This window comes from Epinephelus moara, chromosome 17 (assembly GCF_006386435.1).
Source record: "Epinephelus moara isolate mb chromosome 17, YSFRI_EMoa_1.0, whole genome shotgun sequence".
Lineage (NCBI taxonomy): Eukaryota > Metazoa > Chordata > Actinopteri > Perciformes > Serranidae > Epinephelus > Epinephelus moara.
In genome coordinates, this window is record NC_065522.1 from 20919551 (window position 1) to 20945670 (window position 26120).

The window sequence follows — 26120 nt, forward strand, 5'->3', positions numbered from 1 at the left end:
AGAGATGATTTATGTGATGATGATGATGATGATGATGATGACATCCAGTGTCAGTGCTGCAAACTCTATGCACAAGCCAACATGCTTGCACGAAAAATTCATAAGTGTACTGATGATGTCAAGACAGCTTTGTTTAGGTCATATTGTACTTCTTTGTATACTACACCCCTGTGGTGCAAGTACAGTGCTGCAAAAATGAAAAAAATCCAGGTGGCATATAATGATGCATTTAGGATTTTACTCAGGCATCCAAGATGGACAAGTGCAAGCCATATGTTTGTAAGCAGTGATGTGCCCACTTTTCATGCTGTTCTTAGAAAGTTTATTTACGGTTTTATGTGTCGACTTAGCCAGTCAAAGAATGGTGTCATTATGGCCCTAGTGGTGCCTGCACAAAGTGACACAAAATATTTATCATACTTCTGGAAGCACTGGAATAGATGCCTGTATGTGTTTTAAACTTACTTGTTGTGTTGTTTTTGTATGTATTGTCTGTGTTTTTGTATGTATTTTATATGGACTTGAGTCTGGAATAAAGTTTATCTATTACTGCTACCACTACTACTTCTATTGCGACTCCTACTTCTTCTTCTTCCACCACGACTAACTAACTTTTCCTACTTCTTCTTCTTCCACCACGACTAACTAACTTTACCAAGTAAAAACTTTTTGCTCAAATCAATTTTTTTCACAAGTTTGAGTTTATTGATTGTTCATATTTATCTTGGTCATACATTTTAATCCACTAACAATCACAGCTATTGGAACAAAATGATGTTGTACATAGATTAAATGATATTTGCTGGTTAGCTTTTGCAACAGAGAACAGTGAACAATGAGTACATTGATTTGATTACAACATTTTTAAAAGATCTCAGACATAAAATATGTTAAAACGATTTTATATTTGTGGTTTGTAGCTTCAGTTTACAGCAGGGATGCTCAACTTGCCGTGCTCAGGGGCAACTTTTGCAAAATGACAACCAGTTAGTAAAGAAACATTAAAATATTTATCAGTAAATATAACAAATGTGTTGCTTGTTTTCAACCCCCTGGCGTTTGCTGTACGTGGGGGTGTTTTTTAGGACTTGAGGACATTGGGGACGTAGCCCTGACCTCAGAAAACAAGACCTTTGTCCTTTGAACACCAAATTCTTCAGTCTAAGTGGATATTTTTGCCAAATTCAAAAAATTCCTTCCAGGCGTTCAAGAGGAGTCGTGTTCATGAGATTGAGGCTGATGCAAGGTTACACTGACCTTGGCCTTTGACCAATGACCACAAAAATTTAATCAGGTCATGGTTGTGTCCAAGTGGACATTTGTGCCAAATTTGGCATTCTTTTGAGATACCACGTTATCAAGAATTGGAGGGACGGACAGACAACCTGAAAACTTAATGCCTCTGGCCGCCTATCGTGGAGGCATGAAAATACCTTGTGAAACAGGAAAAGGTGCTTGAAGCTCAGACAAGATAAAACCTGTGACATAAATAAATGTACCTCAGCTCAAAGGTTAACGATGGGTTAAAACAAGATTTTCACGTGATCAACAGGGAGACAGGACTCTATTGATATCTCAAGGCAACTGGACTTAGTTTTGTCTTAGAAGACATTTCACCTCTTATCCAAGAGGCTTCATCAGTCCATCATGGAGCCTCTTGACTCCCCTCTTGACAGCAGCTGCTGACATCTTTACTGCGTCCCATGGCGTGTCTGCTCCCTCAGCTGCATGATATCCTGTATAACCTCCCACTACTGCTCCTGCTGCAGCAGATACCCCTGCAGCTGCGATGAATGTTGTTGCAGTTACTCCTAGTCCCCCTGCTACTGCTGCTCCTCCTGCTGTTGTTCCTCCCACAGCTGCTGCTCCTCCTGCTGTTGCTCCTGCTGCTGCTCCTGCTGCTGTTGTTCCTCCCACAGCTGCTGCTCCTCCTGCTGTTGTTCCTCCCACAGCTGCTGCTCCTCCTGCTGTTGCTCCTGCTGCTGCTCCTGCTGCTGTTGTTCCTCCCACAGCTGCTGCTCCTGATGCAGGCACTAGTTTCTTTAAAGCGTAGACAACTACTCCGACCATCGCTACTGCACCAAACAAAGCTCCTAACAATGCACCTGTTCCAACACCTGCCAGTCTGATCCAGATCTCCTTATCTACTCTGTCTTCAGCCTGCCGTGTGATCTCTTCTTCTGACATGTTTCCTGATGACTCTCTAATGTGCATCTTCTTTTGTTTAATTATTTCCTGTACTACTTGGAGCGCCTCATTGGTGTAGCAGCCTCCTCTGTTTGCCCCAGTTACCTTATCTATTGTGTTAAGTAGTTTGGGTACCTGGTACTTGTTGCTCCTGTATTCATCGTTTGGTTTGTCTTTCCAGTATTTATTATCAATGACATGGCAGCGGCCTCCGCACTTCTTCACCAGATCACTCAATGACTTATTCTGACGGACAAATTCCTCAATTGTCTGTCCCTCCAGCTGGTCTCCATGAGTGAAGACAACTGTGGCATATTTGAAGACTTCTTCAGAGAAGTATTGGCGTATTTTGTTGATGACGGCCAGCTCCTGCTTTGTAAATTTCTCCACTTTCAGCACAATGAGAAAAGCATGAGGCCCAGGAGCGCACTCTATGATACACCTCACTATCTCACGCTTCAGCTCCTCCTCTGGTCTATCTGTGTCAAAGACACCAGGAGTGTCGACCAAAGTGATGTTTCTTCCATTGACAGATCTGGTTTGTGCTCGACATTCTCTTGTTGCAGAGTTGGAAGTAGCATCAACCTTGAATGGTTCCTCTCCAAGTATGGTGTTAGCCAGGGTGCTTTTCCCGACTCCAGTTTTTCCCAGAATGACAACTCTCCTTGTGTCTGACACAGAAAGAGAATAATGTCCATCAATACATTGTACATTTATCTTTTGGTTGTTTCACATATATAAGAAGATACACATTAACTTATCTAAAATTGTCATTGGTCAAAAATAAATACAATAAAATTAAATACAAAATAAATACATAAAAAGAAACCAACATGACCCCGATCAGAGTCCTTTAATATTGGGTATCTGGCACAGACTCCAGACTCATACTTACATTTACCCAGTCGTTAATGTTTATTTGGCACAGATGAAAGACAGACAGATAAAATGACAGCTGTAGACTACTCAATCATCTATGTTATTTCTAATTCCAGCCTTTATCTTGACTCAAATTGTCACACCCATTAAATATGGCAGCTTAGTCAGCAGCCCTGTGCTTTAACCTATGACACTCGGGGTACCCCTCTAGCATCTGTTTTTAAAGCTAAGGGACAGCGTGCCAATTTCTGCTCATTACAGGCAGTCTTTTCAAAATAAACATCTGTGTTCACAGGACACAGGCCACAAAACTAATTGGTTATGTTTAGAAAAAAAAATCATGGTGTGGCTTAAAATAAGAGCCTTTGTTGTGTATCTTAAGTTAGTTAACAATTATGACGTGACATTCACTACGTAACCAAGCTAAAAAATCTCAACATTTTACATGGGACATGAACACTGGTCTCCTGAGTCAAAGTCTCTTGTTTGTTTGACCCATCCACCACCCCTCCCTCCCTGCATGCACTTTCTTGCGCTTTATACTGTGTCATCACTGCAGATAGGTTTCCATTGGAGTTATTTGAGTTCCACTTTGTAGCACAGCACATTTATCATAGTTGGGAGGTGGTCTGGAAATAAATGAAAAGGTATGTAGTTCTTCAACCAGTAAGATAAGCAACATTTGGTTGAATTTGAAAATTTAAATCATCCACATACAGTAAAAACTGGTTTTAACCATTTATTTTCAGACCTATTGTATTATTCATTCTAATGTTTTAACCTTAAATACATATTGCTGTAATAAATAGTTGTGCATTTTATTGTTTTGTTTGTTTTTGTTAAAAAAAAAGGCATTGCTTAATATTTTACATTTCGAGTTATTTTACATTAAAATACATTACTGTCAACAAACTAATTATTAAATCTCGAAAATTAAAATATGCTAAAAATGTATAAATAAAATCAAAGCATACTTTATCAAATGTTTGTTTGTTTTGTAAATCAGCTAAAAGAATGAAATAAATATATGTCTGATGTTATCACTGATATGACTACCTTGTGGATTTGGATGAATTATATTTGATAATACCTTTTCAATCTATTTGCAAGACATTTGGCTAACACATTTACACTGTAATATAATTAGTTATATTAATATAGGTAGGTCCTTATACCTTCCACATGAATCTTGCTTAACTACAGTGATATCATCTGGTAAGCTGAGTCCGGCATGTTGTTGTTGAGCTATGTTTCCGTTCAGAGAAATGCACAGCAGTTCTGCATTTCTCTACTCAGTCAGAGTCGCATTAGGTCCATCTTGCTGTTAAACATGTGGACGTTAGTGTTGGAAGAGCAGGTCTGTTGCTGGCCTTTAGCCTAGCTAGCAAGCTGGCCTGCTGGCCTCTCTTCTGTCTATGTGCACAATACTTCCTCTTTCCCCTGAGCCGGTGTTTCCTCCAGGCCACTGTCCTCAGGAGCCACATTCTGCCCTACCACTGCTTTTAGCTCTGGTTTGATCGCTATGCTGAGAACAGCGAGTTGTAGAATTTCAGTCAAGCTGTACCTCACTCCACACTTTACCAAGTTAGTAAGTATGCCAGTCGCTGCTAGCTGAGAAGCCGCTGCACTGCTGCATGCTGCATGCTGCATGCTGCATGCTGCCATCTTGTTTTTCAGTTGAAAAGTAATATATATGGGTATTAAGTAGTGTTGTGTTGTGGATTGATTCAGGTTCAGATCTTGACATTTGAGTGCAAAATATTGAAATTCTACATATTGTTTCTAAATATGCATAGTGACTGTCCTCTACAGGTTGAAACCTTGCTCTTGCAACTGAATGTTGCTATTTGCTGATCTGGTGCCAAAAGGGCCAGCTTTCGTCACAAACCAAGACCCTGTCACCACTCTATCACCAACCAGTATCACGTGTAGTTGTCAATCAGATGAAAATATCAATGGCCAAAATGTCCAGTGGGAAATTTGCCAAATAAATATATTCATTGATAGCTCATTAAATAGCCTCATATTTCGTGACCTGTAACATATGCAGGCCAGAATATTAATTACTAAAGGATCTATTTATCTACCCCATTAGTGGGGCGCCAAAGATCCACGGAGGGTCGCGAAGCCCTCTTGATTTTAAGGGGTGTAACAATTTTAATGTGTTATGTGTCAAAATTTATTTCATTTATGTGTCAAAAACATATAAATGTAAGGGTTATATTAAAAGCTTATTTTATTTAGTAAAAATAAATAAATCAATTTGTATAGAATTTTTTTTAAAATACGTATCGTGAGAATATGGGCGTGTGTAATGTGAAAAAAAAATGCCCCCTGCAGTTCACACACAGAGGTAAGCGGAGGAAACTGCTGATGGTGAGAGAGGTGAAAGATGGTGAAAGACAGGGTACCAAGAGAGTTATCTTGAATTTGGCTTCATAGAAGCATCTGACAAAATTAGAGCCGAATGCATGTTTTGCGGTGAGAAACTGGCAAATGAAAGTTTGAAACCCTGCAAGCTTAAGCTACACCAGACAACTAAAAACCCTGAGATGGTGGGTAAACCCAAACAGATTTTCCTCAGTAAAAGGGAACTCATTGTCACAAACAGGCCCCAAAACAGTAAGGACGGTTTTGCCCGGACTGGCAACGATTGCATCTTTTGAGTGCTCTCTCCTTATTGCCCAGGCCAAAACAGCCACACAACACTGGTGAAACGCTGATTAAACCTGCATGCGTTAAAATGGCTGCAATACTGTGTGGACCGCCGGTGGCTTACAAATTTAAAACTGTACCACTGTCCAACAACACAGTAAATGACAAAATTGACACAAAGGCAGGAAATGTTGGGAACACGCTCATCGAAAAAATCCTGACAAGTCTGTTTGCAGTCCAGCTGGATGAAACTACCACTGTGGCGGAGGAGGCAATACTCATTTTATAGCCTGGCTACAGCACATTGAGAAAGGTGAGCTTCAACAAGACATTCTCATGTCTGTAAATCTCACAGCCACCAAAAGAGGAGATGATATTTTCAAGGTTGTTGACACGTACCACACAAAGCACAGTATTCCCTATAATAATTTAGTTGCATGCTGCACAGTTGGAGCCGCTGCAACGATGGGGAAAAATGAGGGCTTTAACAGCCTCTTGATGGAGAAGTCACCACACTGCTTAGTGTTTCATTGCATGATACAGACACACATTGGCAAGCAGACATCTCCGTGAAGACCTGAACTTAATCTTTCTTAAGGACTGTGGTAAAAATGATAAACTTTCTTAAAGCTCACCCAGTCAACAAACGAATCTTTGCGCAGCTGTGTGAGGATGAGGAGCACCAGACACTCCCTTCATATTGAAGTGCGCTGACTCTCCCGGGGCAAAGTGTTGTTGCATTTCATGGAGCTTAAAGGAGCAATAAGCGAAATTCATCATTTCTAGATTGAAGGAATTAAAAAATTGCTATGTGAAGAACTAGAGGTGTAGTTTAATCTGGAGTATAGCATGACCTCACACACATGCGCGCAGATGGCAGTGGGGACGGGGGGGACATATCCCCCCCAGATTTATAGTGACCCTGATGCGTCCCCCCCACTGTCCCCCCACACATAGGTAAAAAAGAGGATCAGTGTTCTGTTAGTTAGGCTAACTGACATTGCAGCACAAAGTTGAAATGGCAGCGACAGTAGCCTTGTCAGTGATCAATCCACATTACACCGATTCAAGAAGGGGAAAGGCTGGAGCAGATCCTTGCTGAGTTGGGAAAGCAAGGTGTTCAATTTTCCACGTAATTCTCGGTTAATAACAATGCACAGCTGATCCATTGATAGCCCAGTGTTTGTGCTACGACTAATGGTGCGTTCAGTTGTACTCGTAAGTCGGAGTTGTGAAGTCGGAAAAGCATTGAAATCTAGCATCTACAAGCATAAACGTTGGGGTTTTCGTTTCATTTCATTAACTGTCCTTTTTTTTTTTCGAATTCCATGTTCCATGTCCCAGTTTTTAAACTGGGAAGCGCTCAGTTTGGAGGTTACGTTGTTTGGAGCTCCGAGTTCCGACTTCCAATGTAAATGTAACGCACCATAAGGAACGATTCTCGACCCTGGGGTCCTAAGAGGAGCTGGTAGCTGTGCCTGTGCCTTTAGTGGTAACCATAGTGATCATATACTACTGTCTAATGACTGAGCTGGTGATTTTTCTGCCACATGAAGCCAGAGAAGAAAGAAAAATAATCACAGCATTTTTTTGTTTTTGTTGTTGCCTGTTGACTTTCCCAGATGTGGCAAATATTTGTTTTGTAATGTTGAGTAGCTAGTCTGACCATTATAAGAAGTCATTTGGACTTACCTGAAGTAGGCTAAATGTAAAATAACAGCATTCTAGGCTGTAGGTGAATATCTTTAATGTTGTTATTTTAGTCCTCAGCAATATCGTCAGGGAAATGAAAGGAGGAGAGATGTTTTTGGGACCTATTGAGTCTGTTTCTAGAGGGTAAATTTGTTTGGCTGCAGAGAGAATTTTTTTTTTTTTTTTGATCAATTTTCAAATTTATTATTGGAAAAAATGTACAAAGAAAACAGTCATACTTACAGAGGGAATTCCTAATATTTCATTTAAAGTGTGAATTTCATTGCACACTTCATGCTATGTAGGCTATACTTACTTATTTTTATTTATGTGAATCTGTTGTTTAAGTGTTTATACTTCCGTGTCATACACATTGTTATGTTTATAATCATTTAGGCCTACATGAAGGCACGAGTGTGAATCATTTCAATTTTATTTTATTATTAATTTTTGCACATAGGTTCTTTGCTTTTTTGTCAGAATACAGTTAAAGTTTCTGTGCTGAGATCCTTCATCCTGCTGAGATCAGCAAATTTAAATAAAACATATGCAGAAGGCATGAAGAATGACATACCAGAAAAATAACAGTTTGATCATGTATGGCTAGTGTTGATGAGGTAGGCCTTTGTTTACCAATGTTCACTCAGTCAGAACACACACACACACACACACACACACACAGAGCAAACAGAGACAGAGCTCTACATTTGATTAGTACAGAGCTGGTATCATCGCTCATTGCCAACTTTGCTAATCAGTACGCTTGTGTGTGTTTATGTTTGTGTTTATGTTTGGTTTGTGTATTTCTGGGGGTTGAGAGGGGCTGCAGGTCGAGAGGTGGCACAATTAAGTGACTGGGCATGTCTTAGCCCCCTCCCAGCCTCCCCTATATTGACACACTGCGTCACAGTTGGGGGAGGAAGAACTAAGGTCAAAATCTGGGGTTTAATTACTCATTCAGTCACAGTCGTGATGATAAGGGGTAAGGAAGATGGCAGGCAACCTGCTACTGATGACTCAGCTACTTGTTGAGTTAAGTTGGTTTGTTTATTGTGAAAATGTGTTGCATTATTGTTATTGCAAATCACTCTTGCATTGTATAGTATTGGTATTCAGTATTACCAATATTGTTTTATATTTCAAGCAACAGTGGGTACATAGCCATGTGCATGCATGTCTGTCTTTGCCTGCAGCTACACTAATGATGCCACCAGAGACATCCATGTCTAGCTTGCACTCATTCTTCAGAGGCAGCAACAGTAACGTTACATCATGTCCCAGCAAACATGAAATTATTGGCTACAAAAGAAACAGGCAAATAACTGTGATAATAATATTTTAAAAAGTAAGTGATTGCTTATTTGAAAACCTAACGTGACCACTTCACTGCTCGTTTGGTCATTAATTCAAAACTTCACCTGAGTTTGGGACTTCCCGCAAGTTGGTTTGTTTCTACAGAAGTTTGTATGGAAGTTAGCCCACTACAATTTTTGCAATTGATATGGCAATGTTACACAGAAATATGGCCGCCGCTCTGACTGTCCTGCTTTGTTTATTTGAATGGAAAATACATTTTCTATGGGTTAAACATCAACCTAAATTACAGGCAGCTTAGCTTACAGTTTTTGTTCTTTGAATTGACTACAGAATAAAAAACATTGCTTTTGCCCACCGCTTATGAATGTTATGTAGCCTAATACTTTATAGTAGTGATGGCCAAATGAGACCTCATGAACCACTGTCTTTATTTTCTGAAGCCACCAGATGGCGCTGTGTGTTCAACAAAGGTTTGAAAACACAATTCATTGCTAGTCCTTCAGCCTTTATATTTAAACCAAAACTGCCATCTGGTGGGGTCAGAAAATAAATAAAGTGGTTCATGACATTTCGTTTGGCCATCACTACTTTATTCCCAAACAGTGGTTTTGTTTTCCAGTTACATATTTAGCCCAATGGTGTGGGGGAAGGTATACCCACTTCCACCTCGGAAACCTACCCATCTACTTAGTAGTGCACCATCCTCATCAGCTACCACTACACCACTGATTTAGCCAGTATTGACTGTTTCTCCTTTCCTCTAAAATGTTGATTTATCACTCTCTTGTTCCCCATAGTCTTATCTGCTACTGCACCTTCAGTTAAGAACCAGTGGGAACAGGTAAATATTTGATTAGTACCTCATTCATACAACACAATGACACTGTGAGGCACAGGCTTTAATATAAAGTGTTCTCAATGATCAGTGGCAGCCTTCTAAATGTAGCACCTGTGCTCTGAAAAGAATGATTAAAAATGAAAATGTTGGGTCCTATTTGTTAAGAAATAATAAAACCATTTAACACCTTCCCTACCATGTTTGTGGCACATTAACACAGATCCAATCAGCACCGAGCACATTTGTTCCCACAGAAGATGTAGATTTCTTAAAATAAGGTAATAAATAAAGTGTAATTTGTACAAAAGGCTTATTAACTTTCCTTGACAATTTTATATCAAAAGGGTCTTTAAAAGGAGCAAATAGTTCATTTGTTGGGGACTTCTGTATTTTCAGAATAATTTAATACCCATTTGGTGCTCTTGTAAGTATTCACAGCAGCAGGATGATGTACCATATAACTTAATTTAAAAGCCTAGTCCCAATTAGATGCCCAGTCCCTTTCACTAGCCCAGTGTGGCTACACATTTTGACAAATAAACGCATGTCTCCATTAGATATGGATGTATTAGTTCTTCAGATGTATTAAATCTGGGTTGTCGACTACCTCAAATTATGTTTCCATGCCTTGATTACCCTTTGAGTTATTCATATTCCTTTAGTTCTTAAGGGTCCTCAGATCAAAAGAATCTGAAAGTTGTGAGTATTGTTTTAACAGGGTAAAATGGTAGTGGGTCGGTATGCCTGGTGCCATAATCCTCAGGTGCCGTAACTCACTGTCTCTTTGATGCCTTTTCTGTCGGAGCTGGATTGATGAACTTAGTATGTCATCTGAAGCCTAATTTTTAAACAAGTAATATTCATACTGATACAAATAAACAATTTGTTTTCCCATCCTTGCTGAGCAACAGTTTGTGTGAGAGGAATTAAAGGCCTGTCCCAAATAAAAGGCCAGTTGAGTTCAGCGATTTAAACTAATTGAAGTTTTACGGTATGTGGGGTTGACTCAAAATAAAGTACAGTGCCCATGGTCGGGATGATAAAGGAACAGTTCACCCACCGCAACGGTTTCTCATTGTTTTTGGCCAGCAAAGGAGCTCTGTAGGCTATATCAGGTTTTGGCTACATAGTCTTTTTAGCAAAAGCAATTTATTGTTGGTTTTGGTCTTTTAATGGAATTTCTTGACTATAAGAAAGTATGAGTATCATCAGCCTTAACTTTTGACAGCACATGTGGAGGATTCTATGAAAAAAGAAAACAAAGCCTATGACCAGTCAGAGGTTTTATTGTTACATAAATCATTTATGACAAAGTGACACATATTAACACAAAATATATTGAGAAAACAGAAAACCATCACCATGAAAGGGTACATCCATGATTTAGTATTCCACTTCTATAAAGTTTTGGGTACTTACAAGAGGCATATAAAGAAAAAATCACAGCAGAGACTGAGATGTTCAGACTTTTTTGCTGCCTGGTTTCACAATTCTTATATTGTACATTGCAGGGTTTCCTCCAGAATTTTTTGAAACTGTGGGGGAGGGCTTGAGGGGGAGGGCTCCGGCGATGACCACTATTTCTGCCTGTGTACTTGTCTAATATAATTGGGAACAAGTGTTAGATTCTTTCACATCACCAATATCAGGCAGGTAACGTTAGGAACATTTAAATATTACACTTGTCACGGTACACATCAGTATCATTTCTATTCCTCAGAACTTGAGGGAACAATGTCACGATAAATCAAGAACATTGAGCCTCTCCTTTATCTAACGTTACCTGACTCTCTTTCTCGGGAACCTTCCTCTTCTTTTGAAAATACTTTAATATACTCATCTGAAAATGCAACCAGAAATGAGTCATAACAGAAAATTACCTGACATTAAGCAATGTCGTGCTGTTCAAAACGTATCTGAAACATAATGCGTGAAGGCCAAACTATGCATCCTTAACGTTAAACGTTACTGTTGTTAACAATGCAATATTAACGTTAACGTCAACATTAGGGTCGTTTTCCCAGGGTTGAACGAAAAATGCGTCAAACTTAACCTTGCTTAGGTACCTTTCTCTCGCCCTTTTCTCTCCCTCTACTTCGGACTGTCGTCTCTTTGCCTCCCCTTTACTCTTGAGCGCGCCGCAGTACAGCCAGACAGACAGGTGATGACTGGTGATGGTGTTCGTTTTTCAAAATACAGTTAATTGCAGTGTAGTGTCACATAACATTTCATGATATTTAAATTATCATTTCAAACTCTGATTATGGCAAGTATATGTAAACAAATATAGACTATATGTATATATGTATCCATTCATACAGTATACTTTACATTGTTTTAACATCTGAAAAAAAAAATATCCATCATTCTGAAGGCATGGCGGCTTTTATTTTGCCGTGGCGGTGTGCCACGATCAATTACATATAGAGGAAACCCTGCTTTGAGCGTCTCTCAATAAAGGCACTCCTCACCCTCTAAATGTCCACATCTTTAATCTCCACACCTCCAGTTTGTAATGCGAGCATTTTAAGTCTCAAGCAAAAACAATTATTTTTCACACTCTCAAAAGCTCTTCTATATACAGCAGACATTGTACAACAGTTTGTACAGTCTGAGTAGTGCTCCATAAGACGAGTAAACTTAATTACACATGTACAGTTATTGACATGCCCCTTTCAAACACCATGACCCAACAATTATTTTAGAGTTGTGATCAAACTGAATGTGTCTGAAACATATATATTTACATTTCTAATACATTGTCTTTCTCTCTCTCTCTCTCTTTCTGTCTCATTGTGTCATACGAATTACTATTAATGTATTATGTTGATCTGTTCTGTACGACATCTATTGCACGTCTGTCCATCCTGGAAGAGGGATCCCTCCTCAGTTGCTCTTCCTGAGGTTTCTACCATTTTTTCCCCCGTTAAAGGTTTTTTTGGGGAGTTTTACCTTATCTGCTGCGAGGGTCCTAAGGACAGAGGGATGTTGTATGCTGTAAAGCCCTGTGAGGCAAATTGTGATTTGTGATATTGGGCTTTATAAATAAAAATTGAAATTGAATTGATATCTAAGTAGACACATTAATTAAACCCTAAACTATTTAATACTGTTATTTATTTTATGGCTTACACCAGTGTTTCTCAACCTTTTTCATGTCAAAGGCCCCTAAATTGATACACTTTAGGTCTTGGACTCTAATTTGGTAAGATTTGGCTTCAGGGACCTCCTTCTGAAAAGATTTTGGTTGTCAAATATGATTAAGACGAGAATTCTGTAATTGAGGAGATAACCACGGAGGAAGTGAAACCTATGATCACAACAGTTACTCTTATGACTCTTTCTCACATTGAGCTCACTTTTAGAGTGAATTAAACAATGAAAATAAACAACATGTTCTCATCTCAAGTCATCACATATCGCAGCTTTGTCAGTGGCCTTTCACGTCTACATATTACGAGCTAGGTATCCTCCTTTGTCTGCTGTTGAATTTGCGGGACACCAACAACAGCACAGAGTTAGGTTTAGGCAACAAAAGCATGTGGTTAGGTTTAGAAAAAAAAAAAAGTTGTGTTTTAGCTCTACATCCATTCAGGAAGTGTACACTGGGCTCCAGGGTGAAAGTCCGTGGGTTTGTTGGACCCATCCACCACCACTCCCACCCACCCTACAGGGATGTTCCAGCTCCTTGTTACTGGCAGCGTTTCAACCCGTCGCCATACAGCAGGGTATCAAACCACCGCTACAGTTGCATCCAGCTGCGTTATGAACTGACGCCACATGTCAATGTATCATCCTGCTGCAAAAGATGCTGTCCAGCTGACCAGTTGCATATCACAACACTGGGAAAGGTTCCATCTGGCCGCATGTGAAACTGATGTTGCCTGGTGGAGCATTATACCGCTACAAAAGGTGGTGTTTGGCATCAAGTGTCATATGCCAAAATCACTGACAAAGCAGCAGTATGTGATGACTTCAGAATGGGAACAGGCTGAAATAATCTATTTACCATTTTTCTGGGGACCCATGGGACTCCTTCAAGGACCAGTGAGCGTCCTCAGACCGCTGGTTGAGAACCATTGGTTTACACGTTAAGCAAAAATGATAATAATTTTATATGAGCTGTTTAGGATTGCAACATGTCATGTCATATGTCATTATGAACCTCTTTTAAGACACCTACTGTTTTATTTGAATCATTAAAATGGATTTTTAGGATTGTATATTCTTTCAAACAATTTGTAAAGTTTGTCCAAAAACTCAAATACCTGTTCTACTGTAATGCTGCCTCAGCTTGTTCTTCCACCACATCTGCCAGTGCTGATGCTGTTAATTCTTCATTTAATAGTGGTGCTTCCCTTAATACCCTAAAAATTTTGAATTGATCAACATAGCTGAGGCAGTTGCAAGTAATCCAGCTACAACCGCAAAAGCCACTAAACTTCTAATCCATGCCCAGGCTCCATTGTTCACCTGCTTCTTAAAGACGTTGCTTCTGGCCTGCTTCCTGATCTCTTCCGCTGACAAGTTTTCTGATGACTTTCTAATGCGCTCCTCCTCTTTCTGTATTTTCCTTTCCACTTCTTGTAGCTTTTCATCCGTGTAGTATCTTCCGTTGTTTTCCATCACCATCTTGTCTATGGTCTTGAGCAGCTCTTCCACCTGGAACTGGTTGCTTCTGTACTCGTCCTCTTTGTTGGTCTTCCAGTATTTATTATCAACGACGTGGCACCGGCCTCCACACTTCTTCACCAGATCACTCAAACCCTCACTTTGCTTGACATACTCATCCATTTTCATTCCTTCAGGGAGCTGGTCACCATGAGTGAAGACAATTACAACATAGTGTAGAGCATCTTCAGGGAAATATTCACATATTTGCGCGATGACAGCCTTCTCCTGCTCTGTGAATTTCTCCACTTTAAGCACAATGAGAAAAGCATGAGGCCCAGGAGCGCACTCTGTGATGCACCTCACTATCTCACGTTTCTCAGATCTCTCTGTGTCAAAGAAACCAGGAGTGTCGATCACAGTGATGCTTCTTCCATTGATAGTTTTGGTCTCGGCAGGAGAACATGCTTCTTCCATTGATAGTTTTGGTCTCGGCAGGAGAACATTGTGTTTCCAAATCATTCAGATTGTTTATTTTGAATTTAGCCTCTCCCAGTATGGTGTTAGCCAGGCTGCTCTTTCCAACTCCAGTTTTTCCCAGTAGGACAATCCTCCTTGTGTTTGGCACTAGAAGAGAATAATAAATTATTACAGTGCCCTTGGTTGTGTGTTTTTCTCCATTTCATTTATTGTGCTACAAGAATTTTTACACACTTTAAAAAGGAGGAAAGGAAAACTCAAAATCAGAGCTTGTTTTTGTCCAACTCTTTTTCTCTGAGAAATAACTGAGCTCAATTTGTTATCAATATGAAATTTTGACCATTTTCTCATACTTCTTAAATTCAGCTCCTGAGAAATGGCTGTCCTCCTGTCTCCTCAGAGGAAAACTGGCTGCTCCCCACAGTGTTTTCTTTGTCCTATCATCTTATCGTCTTCCTATTTGAAGATTACTAAATTCTGATCTGTTTCTCCAACACATTCTCACTCGAACCTCATTACATATTGGTTGCATTGGTTGTTAACGTTCTGGGACGCCATGTTAACTTCAGCCTGTTACATGCATTGTCTGATTTCAAAATATACTTACATTCTCACAGGAAATGTACCATTTACATACAGTCTCCTTCAAAATAAACTCCACGTCAGTACAACACTGCAAATTAATGTTTTTTTTTTCCTTAAACAAAAAATGCACGTGGTTACGTTTTGCCAACACGCATGTGGTTGGGTTTAGGAAAAAAGAACAAGGTTTGGCTTTATAATCTTACGGGAAGCAAACATCACTCTCCTAGGTGAGTCAGTGGTTGTTGGACCCATCCACCACCCCTCGCCCTCGCCCTACTCGGACTTCTGCCCCCTCCACTTATGTTGTTGTCCAACTGCTTTTCCCCCTGATGCTGCCAGGCACCATTAAACAATGACCGCTATCAGCCGCATATTATGCCGACAAGAAAGGACGGCTCTTTTTCGACACTGGAAGTCACTTACCATGCGCCAGATTTTGACAGCTTTGGAGTGAGACCAGGTTGGTTTCTCCTAACCACCCCCCCACCCCATCGTTTTTGCTGTGCTCACAGGCACATAACAAGTAATGTGCAAGTGCTTTATGTGGTCAAAGGAGTAGCAAAGCTCTATCCAAACCTATATCCTATTTCTCCTTAGGGGGGTGTTAGGAGAAACAGATCAGGATGTAGTAATCTCCAAACATATCTTCAGTTTTTAAAGCTAACGGACAGCGTGCCAATTTCTGCTCATTACAGGCAGTCTTTTCAAAATAAACGTCTGTGTTCACAGGACACAGGCCACAAAACTAGTTGGTTATGTTTCGAAAACAAATCATGGTGTGGGTTAAAATGAGAGTCTTTGTTGTGTATCTTAAGTTAGTTAGCGACTTTGTCGTGATGTTCGTCACGTGACATTCACTACGTCACCAAGCTCAAAAATCTTGACATTTTACATGGGACATGAACACTGGTCTCCTGAGTCAAAGTCTCTTGTTTGTTTGACCCATCCACCACCCCTCCCTCCCTGCATGCACTTTCTTGCTCTTTATACTGTGTCATCACTGCAGATAGGTTTCCATTGGAGTTATTTGAGTTCCACTTTGTAGCACAGTACATTTATCATAGTTGGGTGATGGTCTGGAAATAAATGAAAAGGTATGTAGTTCTTCAACCAGTAAGATAAGCAACATTTGGTTGAATTTGAAAATTTAAATCATCCACATACAGTAAAAATTGGTTTTAACCATTTATTTTCAGACCTATTGTATTATTCATTCTAATGTTTTGACCTTAAATACATATTGCTGTAATAAATAGTTGTGCATTTTTAGTCCTCTATAATGCTAATTGTTGTTTTTTTATTGTTTTGTTTTTGTTTTGTTTGTTTTTGTCCAAAAAAAACCATTGCTTAATATTTTGCATTTCAAGTTATTTTACATTGAAATATATTACTGTCAACAAACTAATAATTAAGTCTCCAAAATTAAAATATTATGAAAATGTATAAATAAAATCCAAGCATACTTTATCAAATGCTAAAAGAATGAAATAAATATATGTCTGATATTATCACTAATGTGACTACCTTGTGGATTTGGATGAATTATATTTGATAATATCTTTTCAATCTATTTGCAAGACATTTAGCTAACATTTTCACACTGTAATATAGTTAGTTATATTAATATAGGTAGGTCCTTATACCTTCCACATGAATCTTGTTTAACTACAGTGATATCAAACCTTCCTGTTGAGTTTCTGTGAGTTTTCTTTCCCCATATGAATAACTGAAGGCTTTAAGCAACAGAGTTTTAACAGATTCATAAAAAGTCTGATAAAAGTCTACAGGTGTGCCATCGGCATGGATTTTGTTGTTTGGTTAGATGTTATTTTGTATTTATGTGTTGTTTTGTGTTTTTGTAATTGTGTGTATTTATGTGAAACAGCTGACGTCCTGGAACACAAAACAAACACAAGATGTTTTTATTCTGATAAAAAGGTAATGTTGAATAGCTACCACTTGACCCGGCTCAGTCTTGGTGCTGAAAACATCAATGAGTCCAGATTGGTAGAAAAAGATTTCTGCACACTTACATTTACGCAGTGTCTCACTTTATTGTTGAGCTCAACAATAAACAACGCACACCGCTACATGGACACAAATCGATACAAGCCATCACATACTCACAATAAAATAGTTACTTGTTTATTAAAAACTTTATTTGATGAAATATACTGAACACATATGATGCTTATACTAGAGATTAGTCTTAAAAATGCTGTAACCACATTAATGATGCATCCTTTAGGCCTGCAGCCCATAGTGAAGAAATGCTCAGTTGTCTAAACTGCTGTTTTATGTATTCTCAAAAACTTACTATACTGGTGTCACATATTTTTCCTAATGTTATCAGCAAGCACATTTGTTCATTGGCTAATGAAGGCCTACTGTATTCAGGAAATGGTCTTCTGAAACTATGTTGTGAATTATTTTCTGCAGGACAAACAAAACTGTCATGTAAAATGGTGAGAAACTGTAGCATCAGAGTTGCTAATTTCATCATCAGTATGTGCATCCCTGACTGACATGTTGTGGTACATGGTTTTACTCAAGTTAGCAACACGTTGTGCCTTCCTGGTGAGTAAACCAAATTTCAAAAACAACTTTTGCCTACATAATGAATCATTCTGGACAACACACACACAACCCAACACGCATACACACTCACACACAGACGCACTTAAAAGCACAACTTCAAACTACAGGTGAGTAAACTAAATTTCGAAAACAACCTTTGCCTACATAATGGATCAGAGCTTCTTCCACACACAACAGAAACATTCACACACACACACACACACACGCACACACACACACACACAGACAAACACACACACATGCAAAAAATAAAATGCATAATTGGATGATGATTTATACTTTAAGCTTTATAAACAGCCAAATAAACCTGGGTCAGTTTGACCTGGGAGCAAAGTCATTGCAAAGTGAGCAGAAAGATATCACAAGGTTAAATAGATTCAACGTTAATCTTTAAAGATCAGCCAGTAGGATGAGACATTCAGTTTTAAATCTTCTGTAAGACTTTGAATTTATTAGGTGCAAGGTTGTGGAAGATGATCTTCAGTCTACAGCTCAGTATTTACCAGAGAGGTAATGTGGGTGAAACAGTCAAAACTATCAGCAAGTCTTCCTCAGATACAGAAGACTCAGGATATTCTGCTGAGATGTTATTGGCCAGATTATTAAGACAATGGTTGATGCATGTGACTCGCCCTCTCACACAGGAGGCTACATCCTTGGCTGCTCCATTTTATTTGAACGATAATTAAGCCAAAATAAGATTTTCCAGAATAGGGGTGGGTGATATGGCTGAAAAGTATATCACGATATAGCTGGTTCATATTGATCGATTACGATAATTATTGATAAATTTTTTTATAACCTATTTAAAATAAGGACCAGGAGAAAATAAATACATTTTAACAGATTTATTTTAAACTCAATAGCTTTCTTCTGATTTCAAAAACGGTCATCAGTCAAGGCACACGGAGGAAAATGTAATGTCAACACAACCATTAGAAAACACTCAAATAGAGTGCGAGAGGAGGCAGGAGCGGAGGGTTTACGGCAACACGGTGGCGCCCTGAACTTGCCGGCATAACACAACCAACATTTAAGAAATCGGATTACTACCAAATTTTTAAACGTCTGTACACTGGAGTCGCTTGAGGACTACATTGACGAGTGTTTCGACCGGCTCTGCACCATGGAAACCCCCAGTGCCAAGCGCCACAGGAACTCCTCCACAGACACAGAGGATATCCCCTCTGACAGCAACCAGGTTGGTCCCCTCCTTGCAAACATAAACACCACACTCTCCTCACTCGATGCACGCATTAACCTCATTGAACTGCTACACAAAGAATTCCAGGGTCTGAGACAAAGCCTGGAATTCAGTCAGGAACAAATCACGACTCTCATAAAATCCAATAAAACTCTCGAAACCTCTGTCAAAACCCTCGAAACTCAGCTCTCACAAGTCACCAAAGAAAACAAAGAAATGAAAGAAACAATAGTGGATCTCCAAGCCCGCAGCATGCGCGACAACCTGGTGTTTTCAGGCATACCAGAAAACACACAGGAAAATCCCGAAAAGACGCTTATGGACTTCATGCAAACTCACCTCAAACTGCTGCCGGAAAAAATCAAATGCATCACTTTCCATCGCGTTCACCGGATCGGCAATATCAAGACAGACAGTACCAGACCAAGACCCATCGTGGCTAAATTTGAACATTTCAAGGACAAAGAATTTGTTAAAACTCTGGGCAAAGAACTGAAAGGCACCCGCTTTGGTCTTAACGACCAATTCCCAAGGGAAATACAAGACAGACGAAAACTGCTATACCCAATCCGGAAACGTCTCATTCAGGAAGGAAAACGCGCCATCATATCTGTGAATAAACTGTACGTAGATGGGAAACTGTACCGTGATCGAAACGTGACCACCTGGCTGAACAACAACCACCTCCGCTAAACATGAACTCACATGAACAAAAAAAAGTGCTCTTCGCTTATTGTGCTTATTTTTGTCTATTTTGGTGTCACTTAGGATAACAATAATGAAATACAACTTAAATCAGTATCAGTATCACTCAAGTGTTGATCATCTTTTTCACTTAATTAGGAAAAAGAAAGAAATAAAATTAAGTTTGATAGCTGGAATATCTGGGGCATAGGCTCTCCAGCAAAATGGACCAAGGTCCTTAACCACTTAACCAAACTGCAAGCAGATATTTGTCTATTACAAGAGACCCACCTCTGCCCATCTGAACAACACAAACTAAAATCCTCACAATACAACCAAGTTTATTCAGCCACATACAACTCTAGAAAAAGAGGGGTCTCAATTCTAATTAACAAAACTATTCCACTCATTATGAATTCAACAATAATAGATCCAGAGGGACGCTGCATTATTATCCATGCCTCTCTCTTCAGTGAAAATTACATAATTGCAAATGTCTATGGCCCAAACAATGATGATCCCACATTCTTCTCCTTGTTCAATAACATGCCTGATTTACTTTTAATAATCGGAGGAGATTTTAATACAGTTATAGACCACACACTCGACAGATCGTACACCCCAAGCACCTTCAAACCATGGACCTCATCTGAAATAATAAAACAACACATGAATGAGTTTGGTCTTGGAGACATTTGGCGACTACACAACCTAACATCCAGGGAATATTCCTATCACTCACACATTCATAAATCCTTCTCATGCATAGATTTCTTTCTCGTTAGCAACTCTATCATATCCATTATCTCTGATACAAATATCCATCCCATTGTAATAAGTGACCATGCCCCTTTATCTTTCTCCCTGAACACCAATCATCCTATCAAACCTTTCTGCTCAAGATGGCGCTTCAATACCTCTCTCCTTAAAGATCCAGATTTCAACATTTACTTCAAAAGAGAGTGGGCATCCCTGATTGATATAAACGATTCTCCAGACACCTCACCAACAACTCTGTGGGAAACGGCAAAAGCAGTAATGAGAGGAAAAATAATATCATACTCATCATACAAGAAGAAAAAAGACATGGAGATCGAAAATGAACTAGAGAGAAAACTCAAACAGCTGAACGACTCATATGTAAATAACCCATCAGAAGTTATTCACAATGAACTAAGACAAGTTTAATTCCAACTAGACAAAATACTTAAAAAAAACTCAATTTATAATAGAAAGATTAAGACATGATAAATTTGAATATAACAATAAAAATGGGAAATACCTGGCAAACCAACTAAAACGTAACAAAGAAAAATCCATAAAATCCATAGTGAGGGATTCAGCAAGGAGGCCAATGTTCTCAGGCCAAGACATCAACAACACTTTTCAATCATTTTACAGTAAACTATACACCTGTGATCATGAACCAGACGTATCAGAAATTGATTCATTTTTAGACATTCTCAACCTTCCCAAAATAATAATTGATCAAGCAAATATTCTGGACAAACCATTTACACAAGATGAATACTTTAAGGCACTCAACCAAATGCCAAACAATAAAGCACCTGGTCCGGACGGCCTCCCTGCTGAATTCTTCAAACATTTCTGGAACACTATTTCACCACTATTCATGAAAATGTGCCAAGAAATCAAACATACCTCCAAAATTCCCCAACACATGAATACTGCTCTCCTCTCATTACTGCCAAAGCCAGGCAAAGACCCGACTCAATGCTCCAATTACCGGCCTCTATCACTAATCAACACAGACGTTAAAATAATAAGCAAAGCCCTGACCATCCGCATCGAATAAAGTAATCCCTCATATAATACATCCTGATCAAACCGGTTTCATTAAAGGACGACATTCCTCAGATAACACGCACAGACTTTTTAACCTGATAACCATTTCTGGATCCAACAACCTCAAAACCATTATCACCTCCCTTGATGCTGAAAAAGCTTTCGACAGAGTTAATCATACATTTCTTTTTTCAACACTACAAAAATTTGGTTTTGGAGAATCGTTTGTACACTGGATTAAAACACTATACTCTTCACCCATGGCCACTGTCATCACCAATGGAATTATATCAAAACCATTCGCTCTACATAGAGGAACAAGCCAGGGATGCCCACTCTCTCCATCACTATTTGCCATATTCATTGAACCTTTAGCAGCTGCAATACGCCAGAATCACAATATCCAAGGCATCCGTGTTTCCAATTACCATCACAAGATTAGCTTATATGCAGATGACATTTTATTGTACCTCCAGTCCACATCCAAGAAGTCACTGCAAGAAGTCATAAAGCTCATTAATCAGTTCTCATAAATATCATCATAATTACTTAATAAATTGGACCAAATCTACCATCCTGCCATTGAGTGGGGGGGACTGGATGGCTGCATCCTCACAAGCACCCCCTCCCTTACCTGTTGGCAACATTAAATACTTAGGTATAAACATTTCCCCCAAGCTGTCAGAGCTGTTCAAATTAAATTTCACCCCACTACTCAAAACCATTGAAGACGATTCAAATTAAATTTCACCCCACTACTCAAAACCATTGAAGACGATCTCAACCGTTGGATGAACTTGCCACTTTCTCTCACCGGTAGAATAGCTGCAGTCAAAATGTCAGTATTACCCAAAATCAATTATCTTTTTACAATGATCCCAATCCAACCTATACTACCAACTGGTTTCAATCACTGGACTCTATAACACACAAATTCTGTTGGAAAAATAAAATACCAAGGATCAAACTCACAACATTACAAAAAAGTAAAATAGCAGGCGGTCTAGAGGCACCCAATTTTCATTGTTATTTTCTCGCCAACCAGTTACAGTATATTTATAAATGGATTAATCACACAACACAGCCTCACTCATGGACAGAACTAGAACAAGCACAATGGAAACCCATCGTAATATCTGACCTCCCATTTCTCAACACAAGTTTAAAACTTCACGGCACATTTAACAATACAGTAATCTTGACAACTCTGACAGCTTGGTGGAATATCAACAAGCTCTTCAAATCCACATTAACCCCCTGCAAGTACACCCCTATTTGGAATAACCCGAACTTCACACAGAAAAATTCACCCCTAAATTTCGTCACCTCGGGGAAAAAAAAGGAATCACACACCTACACCACATCTTCCATAATGATAAACTAATCTCATCTGAAAATCTCATTCCATAATGATAAACTAATCTCATCTGAAAATCTCATTCACACCTATGGCATTGGGACTGACCAGAATCTTCAGTATTTTCAATTAAAATCAGTTCTCAAAGCCAAAATCAGTATAACTAATAATAACCTACAACCTCCAGTACTGACAGAAGAATTATTAGAGATTAAAAACACAAAGAAACTACTACTACTTCACTTCCCACACAAAAATGGGAAAATGACCTACTGGTCAGTCCCAATACCGATTACTGGTCATAAATTTGCTGGAACACCTTCACAATGTCAAAAAATACAAATATACATCTAATACAGTATAAAGTCATCCACAGAAATCACCTCACCACACATAAAATACATAAAATGGGACTCATAGACACAGACATTTGCTCATCATGTACACTAAACACTGTAGACAATTACTATCATGCCATGTGGCTCTGCCCCCCAGTACAAACTTTCTGGGAGGGGGTCACTGAAAAAATGTCAGATCTCTTGGGATGCAACCTTCCATTATCCCCCTCACTCTGTTTACTTGGAGACCTCACAGTAATTAACCCAGCACCCAATATTACCAGACCAATACTTATAGCCATAACCACTGCCAAAAAGACCATACTCAGGAACTGGAAAACAAGACACAAACTCAGCATATCACACTGGTTAAATATCCTTACAGAATACATATCTATGGAAAAGCTCTCAGCCACTCTCCAAGACCAAACTCATTACTTTGAAGCAACCTGGACCCCTCTTCTTCTCAGAACCCTACACTTGCTGCCTGTGAGCCCGTGCCCCCAACCTGACAACACTTGCTGCCTGTGAGCCCGTGCCCCCAACCTGACAAGTGATGTCTTAAAAGCATTAACGTTTTTCATTCATTCATTCATTCATCTTCTAACCGCTTCATCCTCTTGGGGGTCGCGGGGGGGCTGGAGCCTATCCCAGCTGACATCGGGCGAGAGGCAGGGTACACCTGGACAGGTCGCCAGACTATCGCAGGGCTGACACATAGAGACAAACAACCATTCACACTCACATTCACACCTACGGACAATTTAGAGTTATCAATTAACCTGCATGTCTTTGGACTATGGGAGGAAGCCGGAGTGCCCGGAGAGAACCCACACTGACACGGGGAGAACATGCAAACTCCGCACAGAAGGGCTCCCACACCCGGGATCGAACCGGCAACCCTCTTGCTGTGAGGCGACAGTGCTAACCACCATACCACCATGCCGCCCCTCATTAATGTTTTTTTTATTTGTTATTTTTTTAAATTTTATTTATTATTTTATCTTATTTTCCTTCTTTTTCAATTGCCTATTAGTTTTTCTTTATTATTTTTTATTCTACATAAGGTTTTGCCCTTAAACCTCATACATTTTACTCATCCACACACTCAAGCAACAGTATTCCTTATCATACATTCTGAACACTTGTGACTGATACTCCCTACTCCTGTCTCATTTGTGTTTTATTACTTGTTCTGTTTACCTTTTTTAGTTTTACTATTATTATTGATTTTTTGTTGTTGTTGTTTCTGATTTGTTTTTGTCTCTTGTTATTGTCATCTGTTGTTTTTTTTTTAATTTTTCTTATTTCTTGTTTGTATTGTTCTGATTTGTTTTTGTCTCTTGTTATTTTACATCTGTTGGTTTTTTTTAAAATTTTTCTTATTTCTTGTTTGTATTGTTCGTATTGCACTTTACTCCTTTGTTTGTCTTGTTAAATGTTTGCAAATAAAAAATAAATAAATAAATTCAAAGTTAAGCAGGGTTAAATGCCCAAATCTGGCCCAGGGACAATGTAAATATAGTAAAAACCACACATCAAAAGGTATTTTTTTAATATAATAAAAATAATGACTCATATATCATTACATTTTTGTATGCCCCTTTTGGTGTCAAGTGAGTGTGACACAAATAAAAATTAAGATGTGAAAAAAAAAACACTCAAATAAATGAACATACACAAGATGGTATAAAAACTACTACTCGACTATTTCCCCGCTATCCGCACTCATTCTTGCTACTCACTCCACGCTGTATTGTGTTCAGTGTTGCCAGATCTTGGGAGAAAAACAGGCAACCAGGACCAGCAACCAAAATTACTTAACAAATACATTATATTTACTGCCCTTGAACTCTACCAGACCAGCTAGCCGACCAAAAACGTGGAAAGAAAAAAATTAATGAATGAAAATGAAAGTAAAGAAGTTGCATATAACCAGCCATTTTACTTTCACTGTAACAGTGCTGGTATGCTGAACAAGATCTGAATGATGAATACATATTTAACACAGAATCTGAATCTGCAAACTGCCTTTGAATCGTCCCCCTCTTGAAGTCGAATCTTTTAATCCTCTCTCTTTCTACAAATGATTGTATTCTTTCCATATTTCGCCCACTTGTTAGCGAAATAGTTAAAGAACCTCCATTAATCGTGCAATTTAAATGTGAAAAGTCTCATTGACTGACTGAGGGAGCGGAGCTGTGGAAACATCCTGCAGTCAGACACACTATCATGTGTTTAATTAACTTATTAGATGGATAAAAGCCGATGTTTAGAGGGCAAGCCCAAATAAGCAACTCCACTTTAGAAACAAGCCCAAAAAAACGCAACCCGCGACTACCAATATTTGTAAGCAACTTTACTTGACACTGTTGTATAAGAAGTAACCATAACTCACCGTCCATGTTGTTAGATGAGGAGTAAGTGAAGACTTAAAGTATTTGGATCTACCAGATCACTGTCCTGTGTGTCTTTCTCCTGTCCTCTCAGTTTGCTTTTATTCTAGTTTCACTTTATATTGTGTGTGTGTGTGTGTGTGTGTGATAGGAAAGGAGATTAACCTCACTGACATAGAGCCACAGCCCTTTATGTTAACAATGAGACTTTTTGCATGGTAACAAAGACAGGAAACAAGCCAGTACACTGCAAGCACGTTTACTTCATAACAGGAAGTGTGTCACATTATACCACCAGGTCCGTGGGGAAACAACACCGCTCAGCTATATTTCCTTTTACAGAACACCTCCCCTTTTAAGTAAAACCCCCTCTGATAACTTATCAAACCCTCTCAGAGGTAACTCAGATTGACCTGTATTGTATTACTGAATAGAACATCTCACTGAACATTTATAGACTGCATTTTATTTATTTATTTTACAAAAGGTCTCT

At 39.0% G+C, this 26120-nt stretch overlaps 2 protein-coding genes across 2 annotated transcripts in view; both read right to left on the reverse strand.

The window, feature by feature from the left end:
* The window catches only part of LOC126404509 (glycine-rich protein 1-like), an 84476-nt gene that overhangs the window by 43922 nt on the left and 14434 nt on the right, over positions 1 to 26120 (reverse strand). The window lies entirely within an intron of this gene.
* Positions 696 to 25809, reverse strand: LOC126404517 (GTPase IMAP family member 7-like). Its single transcript, XM_050067790.1, has 2 exons — positions 25630 to 25809; positions 696 to 2858 (listed from the first exon to the last, which is right to left on the reverse strand). The coding sequence occupies exons 1-2, from the start codon at positions 25634 to 25636 to the stop codon at positions 1621 to 1623; spliced, it is 1245 nt and encodes a 414-aa protein (XP_049923747.1). The 5' UTR covers positions 25637 to 25809; the 3' UTR covers positions 696 to 1620.